At 35.1% G+C, this 17,698-nt stretch overlaps 1 protein-coding gene and 1 long non-coding RNA gene across 3 annotated transcripts in view; one reads left to right on the top strand and one right to left on the bottom strand.

The window, feature by feature from the left end:
• Positions 1-2,268: 2,268 nt before the first annotated feature.
• Positions 2,269-15,455, bottom strand: TWF1 (twinfilin actin binding protein 1). Of its 2 annotated transcripts, none has more exons than XM_087442536.1 (9): positions 15,416-15,455; positions 13,093-13,170; positions 10,875-11,053; positions 9,574-9,669; positions 8,252-8,356; positions 6,446-6,571; positions 6,031-6,181; positions 5,739-5,860; positions 2,269-4,409 (listed from the first exon to the last, which is right to left on the bottom strand). In XM_087442536.1, exons 1-9 carry the CDS (start codon positions 15,438-15,440, stop codon positions 4,239-4,241), a joined length of 1,053 nt encoding a protein of 350 aa, XP_087298662.1. In that variant the 5' UTR covers positions 15,441-15,455; the 3' UTR covers positions 2,269-4,238. The 2 variants fall into 2 exon arrangements, with proteins under 2 accessions (XP_087298662.1, XP_004428971.2); XM_004428914.3 differs by lacking the exon at positions 15,416-15,455 and adding an exon at positions 14,819-14,960.
• LOC147914756 (uncharacterized) overlaps positions 14,977-17,698 on the top strand; it is a 31,631-nt gene continuing 28,909 nt past the window's right edge. Inside the window, exon 1 of the long non-coding RNA XR_015554958.1 lies at positions 14,977-15,835. This is a non-coding gene — a long non-coding RNA (uncharacterized LOC147914756). The remainder of the gene's footprint in view (positions 15,836-17,698) is intronic.

The raw sequence follows: 17,698 nt of genomic DNA, 5'->3' as shown, positions 1-17,698 counted from the left end.
GATTCTTCACTCTTCCCCATATCCATGCCCTTTGCAATATGGTTTTGTAATTCTTCCCATCACGAGGTAAAGTCTATTTCCCCAATCCTTAGATCCAGATGGCCTTGTAACTTGTTTTGATCAATAGAATGCAGCAAAATGATATTTCAATTCCGAGCCTGAGCCTCAAGGGCTCTTGAGCATTACTTGTCTCTCTCTCTTGGAATGCTGCTGCGGCCCTGAGAACAAGCCCAGACTAACATGCAGCAGCTGAGAGACCATGCGGAGCAGAGACAAGTCATCTCAGGTGAGGTCCTCCCAGACCAGCCAACCTGCCGGGTGACCACGGATATAGGAGAGAAGTCGGTCAACCGTAGACTTGTGAAAAATGATTGCTGTTGTTTTAAACAACTACATTTTGGGGTAGTTTGTTACGCATTAGTGTGGTAGCAATACGTAACTGGGTAGCAATACGTAACTGATTTCAGTCATATAGCCGGTAGGTGGCAGCATCACACGTACCCACACATACGTAAAGATATGACCCGTGTTGTCTGATCCATACAGCTTGGGAATAGGAAAGAAATTAATTTAACCCCTGTTCATGGCTTGCCTCTTCTCATTAAGCATCCAGAGTTCTATAAGAAACTACAGCCTGGCTGAATCCTAGCAAGTGCAGATGGTGGTCTATCAGCACTAGCAATTGAGTAGAGGCCGGTCTTGGTCTTTCCAAAGCAGAGTCGGCTGAATGAGGATCCCCACTGGAAGGCACATGCTGCTCAGCAATGAGTCAGTACTGGAGTCTTTTGTGGTAAAAACCATGGTCTTCAGAGGGCAAGAGGCTCTGTCTGTCTAGTCGTGTTTGCTTTGGCCAGAAATATGGTGACGGAGGCCAGAGCCTCTGTGCGGCACCTACCACTGCTGGAATGTGTTCCTGTCCCCTGTTCTACAAGGAAAGGTAAAATCTCTCATTCTTTTATTCATTCAACAAAACAAGTATCCACTATGTATGTCTTAGACACTGTTCTAGGTGCTGAGGATGCAGCAGTGAAGAAAACAAGGTCCCTTCCCCCAACTGAGCTTGTATTTTAGTGGAGGAAACAAATAACATATGTATAGATATATAATTCCTAAGCGCTGTGAGGAAAAACAGAGCAGGATTAAGGCGAAAGAGGGACAGGGAGTACAATCAGCTTGGGGGGTCAGGGAAGACCTCTCTAAGGAGATGACACTTGAGCAGAGACCTGCATTAAGTGAGGGAGAAAGACATGTAGATATTGGATTAGTGATCCAGCGTGGGAAGAGCACATTCAATGTTCCCAAACTAGCAATGATCCTTTAGGGGTACAGCTAGCAGCCGAGCTGGAGCAGACTGAGCAAGGGAGGTGGAGCGAGCCATGGGCCAAGTCATGCAGAAGCTAGTGGACAACAGCAAGGACTAGATTTTATTCTATGCTACTGCAATCATAACCGCTATACACCAGTACACAATAATACTCATCAAGTTCGTTGACTGAATGGAGAAAGAAAACCCCTCAATTTATACCATTTAAGGCAAACAGCACCCAGTCATGGCTACACATGATTTGTGCAACTATGTGACTCCCTGGCCCACCTACTGCATCAAAATCTCTGGATATGAAGCCCCAGAATCAGTACTTTTTAAAAAAGAACCTTTCGGTCCTTATGATGTGTGGCTGTATATGCAAAATGTGTGAAAGAAAATATATCAGACTACAACACATACCTCAGGCCCATTATTTTAGTTCTGAGTAGAAATGCCTTAGAGAACTTAACTTTTAAAAAACGGTTTTTAAAATCAGCCCTTTTAAGGACTTCTCCACCTTTTGTAAAACTGCTACCAAAGACATCCATTTTCTAATACAGCCCTAAAAAGGATCAGTTTGATACTAAATTGCAAACGTGAGTGCATTCAATTATTTGCTGGATGAATGCGTAGCAAGTCTATCTTAAGAGTTTAGCATCAAGGATGCTGGTCACTCTATTGAACTGGGGTGCTTCTGGCTCAGTAGGAACTGTACAACATTCGTGGCATTTTCATTATTCCTGCAGCAGGGGGAAGTTCTTATCTGAATTAAGCACTCTATTGACACAACTTACCTAGGTCTCAAGCTATTTAGAATCTTTTTTGATTCAGACAGATTAACAAATGAATAGATGAATGGGATTTCTAACCTATCATCAGGTATTGCATTATGCAGAATTATCCAAACATTAAAAAAAAAGTTATACTAGAAAGTTATAAAAAAAAGTTATACTAGTACACAATTTAAAGAGAAAAAACTTTTATTGCGATATAAAATGCACTTATAAAATGTCCACAGAAGGCATGTAATTCTTCACTGTTATATAAATTTATTGGGAATATTTTTATTCACCTTCTATTATGATGATGCCACCTAAAACATACTGTAAACAATGAGTTATACTCTATAACAAATCCATCACTGATTTTCAGCAATCATTGGTTTAATAATAATTAAGACTATATAATCACATCTATATTCTGGAATGTCCATTTACTTTCATGTAGTGTAGTGGAATTTAGAGTATAATTGCACATGGATGGTACAGAAAAACATTCACTACTAAATTATTTTATACTTTCACGGCAGGTTAACATTTTTCCTGACTGAAAATAACAGCTTCAGCTGTGGTATGCAACACAGCCCCAGGATTATCAATGCAGTAATTTGTGTGTATCTGTGTCTATGTGTGTAACCCATGGAACAACTTAAAGTATATCTTTAGTAAACAAGTGCAACATTAGTGTTGATTATTTTCCATGTTTAAATATTATAATCTGATTATTTATAAACAAAACCCCACACAAATATTCTTAATTCTAGAAAAAAAAATCTGTCAACCATAATTATTCTAATATGTTTTACTTGAACACACACTGAATTTCTGAAAGGTGCATATATTACCTTAAATAAGGTGTAAAAATGAGTGTTTCATATTTTATACTATGAAATGTGCATTTCTGATATGTTTTATGCAGCATAAAGTTTAGATTAAGAAATTCTAAATCCTGGATCCCCACAGTTCATTCAGAAAACTCCTCAAAGTGATGGCTCTTGCAGCAGGTTTAACAGATTGAACATGATGAAGTGTTCTAGCTCCCTCTATTTTCAAGTATCAGAGAAAAATGAGGCTCAAAATCTCTGTAGGTTGTAACTGAAAAGGCAAAGCTTTAGAAAACAGTTAAATGTGTTTTGAAATAAGATATAAATTGAAACAAGATTCTTAAGTGTTTATCGGTGTTAGACTGATAAGTACTAGGACTTTAAAACAATTTTATTAAATCCAAATATTTGCTCAAAAGTGATAAAGAACACAATTAGTCTATAAATATATGATTTCGGAGAAAAATCAATTTTGATGTTTAAAACTTTTTCACTATTGTTGACTTTACTTTTGTTTGCTTTTGAATATTAATTTAATATTCAATCTGAACATAAATATTTGGCCTCACATTACTTATTATGAAATGACTTACTTTTGAAAAGGAAATATTTTAAAGCACTAGAAAGAGAATTTACTACAGCTGTTTAAACACATCTTTCAATGTCATCAGAAATCCTGCAGTATAGAAAATATCTAGTACCCTTAAGGTTTCAGAGTGAGCTGATCTTCTGAAATTTTAATGCCTTTTAAAAAACCCAAAAGTCAAATAGAAAAGACTGCTGCAATAAAGCACTATTGCTAAAAGTATATGATCCCACAGTCTGAGAGTTAGCACTGCTCCTCAGAGTGAGCAACTTTCCACCTTTTCCTAGGCACAAAGTTTTCAGCTTAGAAAATAATCTAACCTGGTCCTTAACATATTCATTAAGTAGTATGAACATTTTAAGGTCTCTCTCCCTTAAACAAAAAAATTTGATGTCTCACTAAAGAGTAATAAGTATATCTTACTTTGAGACACTAGACTTTCTGGAATTGGCCCAACTATATAAAATTTTAAGAATTATGTGAAAGAGTGGAATCATCACACTTCTATGAAAACAGTGTGACAAAATTAGACATCACTACGTTGAACCCTTTTCTAGCTTTAACTCAAAAATAGAAATCATGAGTTTTCTATAACATTAGTTTTAAAAACACACAGAAGTGAAAAGTGCTATTTTTCAAAAAGTACAATTTTTTCCCAACTATATATCAACATGGAATGATTTCAGTTCTCCTGTACTAAAAGCTGACTTTTAAAAAAACTAGTATTGTAATATATAATGATTTTAATCAGTAGTGGCTTCAGTTTCAGCTGGACCCCTAATTAGTCTTCGAATTCCTCTTTTTCCCGCAGGACCTTTTGGTTTTGCAAAACTTTGCTTATGTGCATGCTGCTTGGGATGTACTTCTTCATAAAGGAATTCTGCAGTCAACTCATCCCCATTGTCTATCTCGATCTATAAGAGATGAAATTAGTAAAGTGTGATGCAATATGAAAAAGCACAACATTCAAAACAATATAAGCAACAAGCCAGTTTTCAGGTGTGAATGCTCACAAATAAATACATAATACCCATATGTAAATAGTTTCACTTTCGTCTTTTTTGGGGAAGGAGGAAGGAGCTAAAGGAGTTGCCTGAATATATAATCACCTTCCATTTGGTTCCCTCTTTCTTCTCCACATTAGCTAATATTTAAAAGTAGAAGCCATCACTATATTCTCAAGCTGTTCTGCTTTGGTACATTATATATATTTAAGAAACATTACTCATGACCCCTTCATTACTTGGGTCACTTGAAATCACTCTAGGGAGGGGTCAGCAAACTATGGTGTGCAAGTCCAATCTAGTCCAAGGTAAGCAAGTGTTTAATATTTTTAAAGGGTTGTAAAAACAAAACAAAATAATGAAGAATATGTGACAAAGACAATATGTGGCCTGGCAAAGCCTAAAATATTCACGATCTGGTTCTCTTGTAGAAAAAGTCAACCAGCCCCTGCTATAGAAGGTGATACCTAAGAACTTAAAAACCTTGAAGGGTTCAGTACCTAAAACACTGGTAGTTTGTTAAGGACCTGTGTTTTAAGAGTTGAAGGGCTCAAGAATAAACCATATCTTTCTCCATGCCTCATCTACATTTAAGAAAATAAATTTAAGAGAATTGGTAACTTAGCTCCCAAAATTCATGTGTTTATACCCATTTTCTCCTTTCCTAACAACTGGCAAAATTCTCAACCATCCCACGATTCAGTTATAAATGGAGACTGTAGTTCCTTATTAATAACGAGTCTTGAAACAATCACAAATATGTAGCTCTAATAGCACTGTCCAACAGAACTTTCTGCAGCATGGAAATATTCTCTAAATTCTGCATTGTCCAATACAGTAGCCACCAGCCCATGTGGCTAATAAGATGAGCAACTGAAATGCACCTAATGTGATTAAGGAACTGAATTTTAAATTTTATTTAATTTTAATTTATATTTAAATTTAAACAGCCACATGTAACTTATGGCTACATATTAGAGAATACAGACCTATATAGAGACTGGGGTCAAGATAGGTCATCCCCAGGCACTTAGAGTAGAGGAAATCCTAAGGATTCATGATGACAAGAAGAAGAAGACAGTTTTCATTTATAAATCACAATACATCAAGAACTACATGGAAAAGACAAAAATCTAGCAAAAACTGAAAAATTTAAAATAAATAGGTATTAGATAAAAAATATATTAATAAGATAAATTAGATAAAATAAATTAGATAAACAAACAGGTAGGCAATTACCTTTCTAATGACATCCATTTGTAGTTGTCTTTCTACAATTTCTAGCAGAGGGCTCTTGCAGCTAGAATACAGCATCCGTTCTCTTATACTGCATGTGTATCCAGGCATTGAATAAATAAAAACTGTAAGTTAAAATAATAATAAATACAATTAGCAGCATGTCAATTAAAGTAAACACTAAACCTCATAAAACTACAACTGAGCCCTCTGGGCAATAAATAATTAAGAATACAATGCTGAAATATCAATAAGCAAACTGAAACTACCATGTTAAAAATAATGTATCATATACCTATGGACTCCAAATAGTCTCCCTCATGGTTATGTTTATACAGAAAGAAATGGTAACGTGCTGAATCCTTGGGAATCCTCTTCGGCAAATCTTTTAGTTCTGTATTTGCTGTGTTGGCCAAAATTATAATTTCATTTTTTATATCTATTTCCTGTCAATAAGAAACAAAATACATTCACTAAAACAGATACACAGAAATTTAAAATTTATAATGAAAAATTAAGAAATAAGGGGAAACTTATACAGGATTGACTTTTTCACCATGAACATATATTGCTTTTGTAGTTTAAAAAAATGAATAAAGAATAATCAGGAAGCAAATAAAAAAATTTTAAGTTCTTCAAAAATAAACCTTATACAAGCCACAAGCTACCAAAAAGAGCAGCCATTTCATAATAATCATTATGTCTCTTACCAATTGCACATAGTTGAGCTGTCTGTTTTTCAATTTTTCCAAAGCATGAAAAGCTTCTCGAGAAATAGGAAATGCTACTCCTTGTAGTGTTTGATGCTTAGTGTCCACACTCACGTCAGTTTGTACCTAAGTATGACAGATTCAATTTACTGATGAAGTTTTAGCATTTAGCAGTGTCAGATGGCAAAGATAAAAAAACCCAACCTCTATAAATGAGTGTCATTCCACTCTTGCCCATTTTAATATAATTAAAATTAACACTTAAAACACTACGAACTTAAAAAGTAAATAATTTTTCACATTTGTGCATGTTCTGCTAGCACTTTGTCAACATGCAGGGTGCATGACACATCTTTATGAAAATGCTGGGAGTGAACATTTGAGTGAGTGTACAGCGCTAGCGGGGCTTTGGGGGTTTTGTTTGTTTATATGTTTGGTTTGGCACAATTGCACTGAGCTACATAAGCTCTCTGAAGTGTCTTCAGATTACACCTTTAATTACAAAACTTTACTTAATAAAATTTATGAACAGGGTGATATCTATACAATATGTACAGAACTTTACTTTGTTCTGTTAGACATAAAATGCAACATAAACATCATGCACTGAATTGAAAGGAATACAAACAGTATATAAAGACACAACATAGCTCAACAAATTATACTACTGCAGAAATTCCAGACTTATAGCTTTATTACCAAGAACACGGGTGTGCATGTACTGGAAGAACAGAGTACTTCAAGAAAGCTTTCAAGGCACATGTTTAAGAATTTTATACTCGATAAATGATAGCTAGTAGAGGGTCTCATTTGCAGTGTTGCAACAGAAAGTCAAACTGAAATTTTACTTTTAAAAAAATGCATGGAGATTCGACAGCATAAATGATATCGGATAATGAAAACATCATAAAACATATGCAAATGCATACCCCAATACGATCCTCTGGGTTCTGATTGCAAGGAATAAAACAAACTATCAAATTTGTAAAAAAAAAAATCACATAAAAATCTCTACTCAAATAACTTGAGTTAAAATAATATAAAGATAGATCCTTGCTATCAGGTTAACATTAAATAATATTCAATCACTTTCCAGACTGATACCTATTAGTCTGTTAGACTAGTGAATAGCAGTTTCTGCTACTTGTTTTCTGTAAAATCCCAGTAGAAATACAGTAGCTATTCTAACTTGTAATGAGAACGGCTGCAGTAAACACATTAAAAATATGATAAACTATAATATGGATGAAATTTATTAACTCTAATATGCTAAACAAGTACTCAAATAACCATCTCCCATATATAAATGCACATACCCATCCAAGTAGTGTTCAAGGAAGTTAATTTATAGAGCTTCTAGAAATCCTAAACATCCTACAGTATTTATATTTTATTCTCTTTAGTCATCACTATTCTCTGAAACAACACAACAAACCTGCTTCAGGCAACCTCATTAGCTATAATATTCTTTGTACTAAGTGGGCAACACAGACTTTCCCCATTTATTTAGTATTCAAAGTACAAAGTTAAAAACAGAGTTGTACTTCCAACAGGAAGATTCACTGTTCTGTCACATACATTATAAAGACAGGAGAAAGCTGTTTATGAAATTGACATGAAGTGTAATATTCATTTTTAGCTTTTTTTCCTGAAAACATATTGAGCATATAGTCTTGTCTCTATACTAAACAGAATAAATGTAAGCCACCTAACTTAATTTCTCTAGCTACCTCTACATCTATAAATTAAAAATATGGTATTTCCAAACACTTAAAATCTCGCAAGGGTTTCAAAATTGTAATTTACCTCATTAATTTTAATCTGTCGTAATTCTTCCTCAGCTGCAGTCAATGGGGCAGGACAAGATTGTGACAGCAAATATTTTTTATATCCATGTAATGATACATCTTCCTATAAGCACAGAAATGGACTGTTATGAGTGATTCTTTAGAAGTGAAACCTCAGTGAGGTTACTTTAGGAAAAACAAAATTATTAATTTAACAGAAAAGAAAATATCTTAATTGAAAATAAATTGTACCAAGAATGTTACTATTTCTTCTCATTTTTTTAAATCCTTCATTGTCTAGGTTTCAAACATTTTTAAGGGGAGTATTTACTCTTCATTTGATAAAGTTTTATAATTACTAAATCTTTTGTATGAGTATGGTGTTGGTGATGCCAGCCACATGATGAATCTCGTCATGCTTCACTCTACAGGACAATTAATAATTAACATTCTGGGGAAGCCTGCCCTATAATTATTTAACAATCAACATATTCAGATTCTGAATTCTATTTTATAATAATTTATATAATTTCTCTATAATTATTCAGAGAAAATGGTTATAGTTCATATTTAAAAGAAAAAGAAATTCCAAAGACGTCTACTTTTCATCCAAACTTCGTAGTTTGGAAGACAGAATTGAGAAACTAGGCCATCTTACAATTAAAGGTGAACAAGCAAAGTACTCCCATCTAGTCTTGTCTTGTGCTGTATCCACTAGATTGTATTACTTTCTGAATCAGAAGAAAAGCTTTAAACAACAAAAAAACCTGTTCAAAAAATATATTTCGATCTTCTTAATTTGTCTATGTACAAATATATGTATTTACCATATAAATTTTATAACAAAGTAAATTCTTAACCATAATTTAACTACTTAAATTTATTAATTAAGAAACTAATTATCCCAATTACCAATTTATCTGCCTCAATGTTCTGGTTAACATAATATAGTCACTGCTTCCACAACATGGATATAAACGTCCAAAACACCTAAAATTTACTGTCTCTTTCAAGTAGTCTGTCATTTTTCTGAGCCCATTTCCCTATCCTTAAAATGAAAAGGTTGAGCTAGATGAGGAGTTGAACTAGATGATCTCTAAGGTATATTTTAGTTCTTGAAGTCTATACTCTAATTTCTGAAATCTAACAAAGGAGATTCAAACATATTTTAAAAGTATAAGTACATTTCAGTTTACTTGCATATCATATGAAATATAACAATATTTTCTCTCTTATTATGTTTACAGACTCATCATTCTGAATTCACATTAATTACCTAGGAGTTCTTTAATCATTTTAACTGCAACATATAGAATCAACATAAAAGTGTAAGTTTTTTACCTTTACTGTTCCAAATAGTTCATCTTTAATGTGGCCACCTCCAAACTCCTTTTTCAGAGTTGCTCTTGTTGCTGCATACAACATTTTTTGACGAACCTAGTAAGTTGTGAAAGTTTACTTAGAAGTTTATACATGAAAACTATCATTATAAAATAAAGCATTTTCTGAATGTATTAAAATCTTCAAGCACATTAAAAATACAATAAACTGTGATAAAGCTGAAGTCACTGACTGTAATATGCTAAAGTATGTGTGTATAAATAACCATCATAACACCAGCAACTAAAATATCAATGGCTATTAAGGTAATTTCAATTTATAATATGAGATATTTTTCAAAAAGTGAAAAAAATCTAAATTTAAAAAAATTACTCATTTTTCAAAGTATAAAATGAGTTCAAGAATTAAAAAACTATGTAAAACACTACTTTAAAATATGAAGAGGAAACATCACTGAAATTAAGTAACCTTGACACTGACATTTTACTCAAATCAAATCTAGATCAGGTATTACTAATTAAGTTAAGAATCAAATATTCATAGCATAGCGATGCCATCATTCTATAAGGGACACAAAGATGAAAGAATTAATACATATGGTTATTAACGAGTCTAACAGCATCTACGGAAATGCTAAATGTTATCTTTAGTAGTATGAAAACTACTAAAGGTAACTGCCAACCAACAGAAATCATTTCATAATCCTACATGGTCAAATCCAGTATTTCTTTCAGACAGTATATATGGAATTAAAGAGGAGGGATGAATTTTGTGAATGATATCTAGATAACTTTAAAAATTATTATTTTTCTAAGAGAAACAAGAGAATTAATCTTTAAAATATTGGCCAGTATCCATATATTAATTTTGTCTTTTGTTTTATTTAGTGAGTCTTCTAACTAACTTCCCTAAAAGAAATACTTGTTTGTGTACATGCCCATCATCTGAATGGTATCTATCAAGAATACTTGATATAATGTTCAATTAGTCCTCAGAATTATTACAATTATTACTCTCAAAGTAGTTAGCTTTATTCTTCAGAGGTCCATAGAGTCATTTATAATTGCCACAAATTTTTAAATTAAAAACTCAATAATAATTCTATTGATTTCAAGAGCAAGACTTCTGAATCTAAGCACATTACTCCTGATTCCACATTACCAATCCAAGGATTTTTCTCCATGATTATTCCCTTCTATGGGAAATGACTATTGCCTCTAAACTTTCTCTTGGCCTAGGACTGTTTCAGAAAAAAATTTTCTAGCATTTAACATTAAACAAGGTACAAAAAAATTACTTACATGAGAATGATCTGGAGACCACGCAATGAATATCCATTCATATCCCTGGGCATTCTGAGAATCTAATCTGAATAATATATAGCACGGTTGTTTGTCCTCCAACAGGGGTAAAACAAAGTAATCATAATCTTTATCCCAGGAATCTGAAGGCTGACTATATGATCCAATCACAAGTTTCTCTACAAAAAACAATTTTTAAAAAATACATGAATATGTTGAAATACCAAATGGTGGAGTAATAAAGAATAGAAGAATAAATTAATATATAGTTATTTCCTAATTACTATTATTCACATCAATAAGTTCAAAGGAAAAAGGTTGCAACACATAAAATAATTATGATATAAAGTAGTATTAAAACAGATGAAGATTTTTACCACTAGCATGGTTAAAATAATGTTATATATATAAAAGTACTAGAAAGGAACATATAAAAAGGATCATAAACAATTGAAATGGATGGTTGAAGAATGGGTGATTATATTCTATTTTCCAAAATGTTTTATGCTATAAGTTAACAACAAAATATATTTAAATAAGCATACTACCACTCAAAGGTATAATTTCTCAAATTAACATTGAACTCTACAGTAAGAAATATTTTTTAAAAAAACAGGTTTAGCTCCTATTTGGCCATAATGCTTCAAGTTTTAAAATTTGCCCAGAAGCATAAATTGGTACAGGCACTCTGAGGTGCTATTTGGCAATCAAGTAAAATTGTGAATGTACTCTGCACAGAGTCTCTCACACAAAGTGTTCACTGCAGCACTATATACTAACAGTGGAAACCAAAAATAGCCTAAATGTTCATCAATAAGAGAATGGCATATAATATGTGGCATAGTCATATGATAAAATTCTATTCATATTTTAAAAGATGTAGTGAGTTCTCTATCAAACCTAATTACAAAAAATGAGGTTTACAGAAAAAAGAAAGATGCAGAGTGAGATGTCAGTTTATGTGAACTTAAAAACTCAAAACAGCATTGTATGTTATTTAGGGATACATATAGAAAACAGATTGCACAAATATAAAAACTCCTAAAATAGTTGCCTCAAGAGAAGGAGGTCCAGAAGTGAAATTATTTAACGTGGATGCTCTTATATCACAAAAACATTAAATTAAAAAGGCTTGACACAAATATGATAAAACGTTAGCAGTTATTAATTTAAGGGGAGATGGACGTATTTGTTACATTATTTATTCTTTGTAATTTCCTTATTTAAAAAATTTTCCTAAAGCAAAAATAAACTAAAACCAGAAAATAATGATTTAAGGAGTAGCATCATTTTCCTTCAGTAGAGATGCTAGTTAGAGATTAACTTTTTCATTTTAGTTACTTAACTACTCAGGAAGTGATGGCATTTAAAATTTTAGCTCAGTATTTCTAAAATATGCTGCTTACAGTGTATGTTTATTCCTGTTAAAGTGTGGTAATATAAGTAGAACAACTGCATATTGTTCAAACTATTCTGGTATTTTTAATATAAAAGTAGAAAATGGAAAGCAAATTAGATTTACTTCAGGTTATAAAAGAACAAGTTATTTTTCCAAAGCAAAATATTTCAAGGTATTTAAAAAATTAGGCCAATGGAATATTTTAACATATTCATTCGTGATTAAGCAGTTATAATATTAATTGTTCAAATTCAGATTTACTCGTATGAAAAGATTCTCCCACCTAACCAATTTCCCTGCTTACAGAATTATTCCGAAAGGATCAATTTAGTTTGTTAGCTTCTCAGGACTTTCCCAAAACAAGGGGAACATTTCTGTGGCACAGACTGCAATCAAGTGGAGAAAATGGGAGAGTTTGAAATCCCTTGTTTCTACTTCAAAACTAACTTTACTGAATAACAATTCATAAGTAACTATTTGTTTGGATAATCACCTGTTTACTGATTTCCATTCCAAAGATGGAAGCACTGACATTAGAAATGGATTGTGGTGCAGAAACTGAGACACAAAAAAATAAAAGAGGAAGATGTCACACCAAAAACAGTATCTTTCTGTTTCCCTGATGGCTATAGGATTCAGAAGGTAAGCAGGGGCCCATGGGACATGCTCAAAATGTATAAGATCCAAGTTACCTAAATGCAAGCTTTGAACTTGCTTCACATTACTTAATGCTTCAAATCACTGACAACAACTTAGAAGTTTAAAAATATAACACCCAATAATCCATGGACAAACAATATTTTAAAATGTATAACTAACCATTTTCAATAGATATTTTCAGAAGTCTGTATTTTCCGTTTCTTGCTCTGGCAAAAATATCTTTAACATCTTCACTTGCTGTGGAAAAAGATAAAAAAAAATAAACCTATTTTTTATACTTATGTATTAATACTTTCTAATGCTACTTAAATGAGGAAAAAATGAACTATAATACAAAGAAAAAAAATCTTGAATATGTAGCATCTTCTTATCAGTAATTTCAATTATAAAACATAAAAATTGTATACAGCTAAAAAATATAAATAATAACATATTTTAAAACTATTATTAGTATTAATTCTAATCTGTTTTAGCTAGATAATTCCATCACAGAAATAACACTGGAGTGAATACATTAAAGTATTCAAACCCAATAATGAACAAATTACAATTCTGAAAAACATCTTTGTTTGAAAAATGTTGAAAATCTGCTTTCATTCTCTTTTAGTCCAATATCAAGCTTATGGTAAACAGACATCTCCTTCATTAATTCATTTTCTACATTTTCCCACTAAAAACAACAGTAAATATTAGATATCCCATCCTGATTAAGGAAAATCAATAAAATGCATTCAATCTTATACTTCTGGTTATACTTTTGTAATTTATATTTCTCAAAAAGCTGGAGTAAGCTCACTGAGCAAATATATATTTAATAATCTAACCCTAGTGTCCCTATTAAAGCTTCAATTTCATTCTTGGGTTGCATATTGACAGCAAGAACCACTATTTAAGTAGTGCATGCTATAAGGCTCAAGCATGAAAGTCAATATTTACATATTTAAATATCAAAACTATCGCGGACAAATAAAACAGTGCTTACAGATTTGAGACTATTTTGTTTGTGTTTGTGTGAGCAGGGGGACGTGTGGGGTGGTGTCCAAGGCTCTTAAGAACAAAACGGAATTAAGTGTTCATCTGGGGCAAAGATTCGTTGTCTATTAACAGGAAGAGCTTGGGTTTATATTAGAACTCGTTAAGCGATCGCGAGTAACCCCGGGATATATTATTTGATTCTGATGAGGTGAGCGCTTCCAGACTGCCCATTTTCAAACCAGGAAATAATGGAGGTCAGATATAATTGCACCTTCAACTGCCAGCACGGGATGATTAAATGCAGCCACATAGATAAGACTTTCCAGGTCCCTGGGATACTTTGATCTAAGAAGAAGATCAAACACCCAGACCGAGATCACAGTCCATGTTCCCATTATGGAAAAAAACGCGGAAGAGTCTGGGAAGCACCTTTACTAGAAACTTAAAAAAGATTCTATCAACTTTCTTTTCATAATCAAAATCCTGTAACCATCTCCTTTGGACCGTGAAAAGGAAAACTGGCCCGTCTCTCGAAGCAAAAGGAGCCCCAGCCGCCTCCACGCTCCAGGTCTTCCCTACCTGATGGAAAAGGGGAAAGCGAGGCCAACGTCGGGGACGGTGGAAGGCACGCCCCCCTCACCCCGGCCGCCTCGCAAACCAAGTTCCTCCGCTCCTGCGAATTTCGGGTCCGTCGGAAACGTGGCGGCGGCCGGGCCCGGGCTGGGAGGGATGCGAGGCGGGAGCGCCCGGGACACGGGAGCGCGGACAGGCGCCGAGGCCCGGCTCGCCCCGTGAGACCACCTCCCCGCGCTCCCGACCCGACTCCGGCCCTGCCCGCCCCGCAGCCCGCCCGGCTCGCCCGGGTCCTCCCGGGAGCCCCTTCCCCGCGGGCCGCGCCGGGCGCCGTTACCTTGGATGCCGGTCTGGTGGGACATGGCGGTAGCCGCAGGCTCCCGGCTCCGGCGCTGAGTGCAGCGAGCGGCCCCGGCCGGCAGCTCCAGGAAGTGGCGGCTCCTCCGCCGGCCCCGCCACGTCATCGGCCTGCGACCCGCGGCCGCCCCGCCCCCGAGGCCCACGGCGTCCACGTGCGTACCCGTCGCCCCCGCGGTCTGCAGGCTGCGTGGCTGCTGGTCCCCGCCTCCCGCGCTCGCCGCCAGGTCTCTGCGGGGGTCCCCGCCCTCGGCACTGGCCGCCGCTCTTACGGCTCCACAGTGGTGACACGCCACAGAGCCGGCAGGGTGGCTCTGCCCTCTGGTGTCTGCCCGTCAGCGACCCCACCGACAGCGTCCTTTGCTGGCTTAGCAAAAGGATGCTCAAAAATGGAAATAACCATTTTACTGAACCTACACGTTCAGCTTAAAAAAGATGTGCACAGTGTCCTCGGTTAACTCTTCCGGTAATCTATACAGTTTAATGTGATGGGTCACTCCCCGCCCCATTTTTTAAAATGGGAATTAATATATAGGCGGCTCCCATCAAATTTTCCCACGCTTTTAAATTGACTTACCTTTTCTTTTTGAAGTTGGGCCCATTTAGAGACCAAATCTTCCCTTCTCTTCATTCCAGAAAGAGATAGCCACAGCGTGAGGAGATTTGCTAATTTGAGTACTCCTTCCTAGTCAGTTTTACCATTGCAAATTGTAATACTGCTCTGTTTTATTTTTTTTTTCCCCCCAAAGCTGGAATAGATAGTTGTATGTCATAGTTGCACATCCTTCTAGTTGCTGCATGTGGGACGTCGCCTCAGCATGGCCGGAGAAGCCCTGCGTTGGTGCGCGCCTGGGATCCGAGAACCCAGGGCCACCAGCAGCAGAGAGCGCGCACTTAACTGCTAAGCCGTGGGACCAGCCCTACTGCTCTGCTTAAGATTGGCTGTTTATTCTTTGATCAAGTAATTATTCATGATTCACTTGGATAAATTCCTAAGGTAACAGCAGATATTACTAAAAGTTCTTTTCCGTGTTTTGTTTTTATGAACATGTGTTTCCCTTTCTAAGGATAATTTTAGAAGTTATTTTTGTACTGTTTTTCTACCACTCCTAGATTGTAGTTTCCTAGGTAGAAAGCTGGGTCTTTTGTTTCAAGGGCCTTGAATTGACAAACGTACAAAATTGCAATCTGTTTATCAGCAAATACTTTGTTCAGGCCAATAATAGAAGGACAAGTTAACAAAATCACTCTTCAAATACAATGTATTTTTAATTAGTTATTAACTAGCAGGCCTGCAATTGTTTTTCTTTATAAAGATCATAGCAAACATGGTTGCTATGTTCTGTTCCTTGTTATCTAAACTCTATTTCTCAAACAGATCCCCTTATTCCGGAATAAGCATAATTTAATCTGAGTTTTGTGACTGGTTTGGATTTAAGAAATGTAGGGAGGAGTTTCGTTCTAACCAAATTCCTGACACAACAGTTCACCCTGATTTACTAGTTTTGATTGCGTTGCTGAGCACAGAGAAAATTGCAGAGTTCAACTGCAATTTTTTGACTGATTCATGTCCTGGTGACTAGGGAAAGTTGCTTAAGGAAGTTGGTATTGCTCAAAAGTACTGATGAGAAAAAATAACTCCCATATTCATGCTTAGAAGAGACCACTGTATTCTCAGCCCCGAGGAGGAGAAAAGTCCATTTCGGTTGGGTGGGACCACCCTGACATCCTCCAGAAAGTCCTATTTTCTGCCAGTATGGTGCTTTGACTTAAAAGCTGCATGGACTTTGGGGGCATTGTTTTTGAAACAGCAAAAGTTCCTCTGAGCAAAAGAGGGACTCTGAGAGGAGAAAAATATTTGCTAAGCTGTAAAGAACATGGCCAAAATTATCTTTTTTACTGTCCATCGACATTTCTACATATAGTTATATAATTTTCTCTATTTTACTATGTTCTATGTATGTGCAAAAAATGGATTCTTGATGCTTTCATAGGATGTTGCTTTACGAAAATGTTTATGGTTAATATTGACAGTATACTTAAATCTCACTAATTTGTTATGTATGTTGTTTATTTCAGATTGGGCTAAAGTTGAAAGTTTGGCATTGTACTAACTTTGGAGAAATGGTTTATTGAACATACAGAGTACTAGTAATACCTATTTAAGAGAACAGATTGTAGTAGAAATCCTGCTCCTTTAGTTAATCTTTAATGTTTACATCTTAAATTTGATCCCAATCATATAACTTCTCCTCTTAACTTTAAAAAAATTATGATAAAATACACATAACATAAAACTTGTCATCTTAACCATTTTTAAGTATACAGTTCAGTAGTGTTAAATATATTCACCTTGTTGTGCAACCAATCTCCAGAACTCTGTTCATCTTGCAAATCTGAAACTCTATTTCCATTTAACAACTCCTCATTCACACCCAACCCCAGGCCCTGGCAAACAACATTCTTCTTTCTATCTCTATGAATTTGACTACCCTTGGTACCTCATACAAGTGGAATCATATAGTATTTTTCTTTCTGTGACTGGCTTATTTCACTTAGCATAATGTTCTCAAGATTCATCCATACTGTAGCATGTGTCAGAATTTCCTTCCTTTTTAAGGCTGACTATTCCGTTGTATGTGTATATCACATTTTGTTTATCCATTCATCCATCGATAGACACTTGGGTTACTTCCACCTTTTGGCTATTGTGAATAATACTGTTATGAACATGGGATGTACAAATATCTGTTCCAGTCCTTGATTTCAATTCAATTCTTTTGGGCATATACCCAGAAGTGGAATGGCTAGATGGTATGGTAATTCTATTTTTAATATTTTTGAGGAAGCTCCATACTGT

Source organism: Ceratotherium simum, chromosome 17, assembly GCF_057802395.1.
Source record: "Ceratotherium simum simum isolate JZ-2026a chromosome 17, ASM5780239v1, whole genome shotgun sequence".
Classification (NCBI taxonomy): Eukaryota; Metazoa; Chordata; class Mammalia; order Perissodactyla; family Rhinocerotidae; genus Ceratotherium; species Ceratotherium simum.
The sequence above is the reverse complement of the archived record's forward strand: the minus strand, read 5'-3'. Positions and strand labels throughout refer to the sequence as shown.

Excerpts from the sequence above, each read along its gene's own strand:
- TWF1 (XM_004428914.3), bottom strand. The coding sequence starts at position 14,945 with ATGACGTGGCGGGGCCGGCGGAGGAGCCGCCACTTCCTGGAGCTGCCG. Across the intron at positions 6,572-8,251 it reads GACAGATTAAAATTAATGAG|GTACAAACTGACGTGAGTGT; the intron begins GTAAATTACAAT and ends TGTCATACTTAG. Across the intron at positions 4,410-5,738 it reads AAATGGATGTCATTAGAAAG|ATCGAGATAGACAATGGGGA; the intron begins GTAATTGCCTAC and ends CATCTCTTATAG.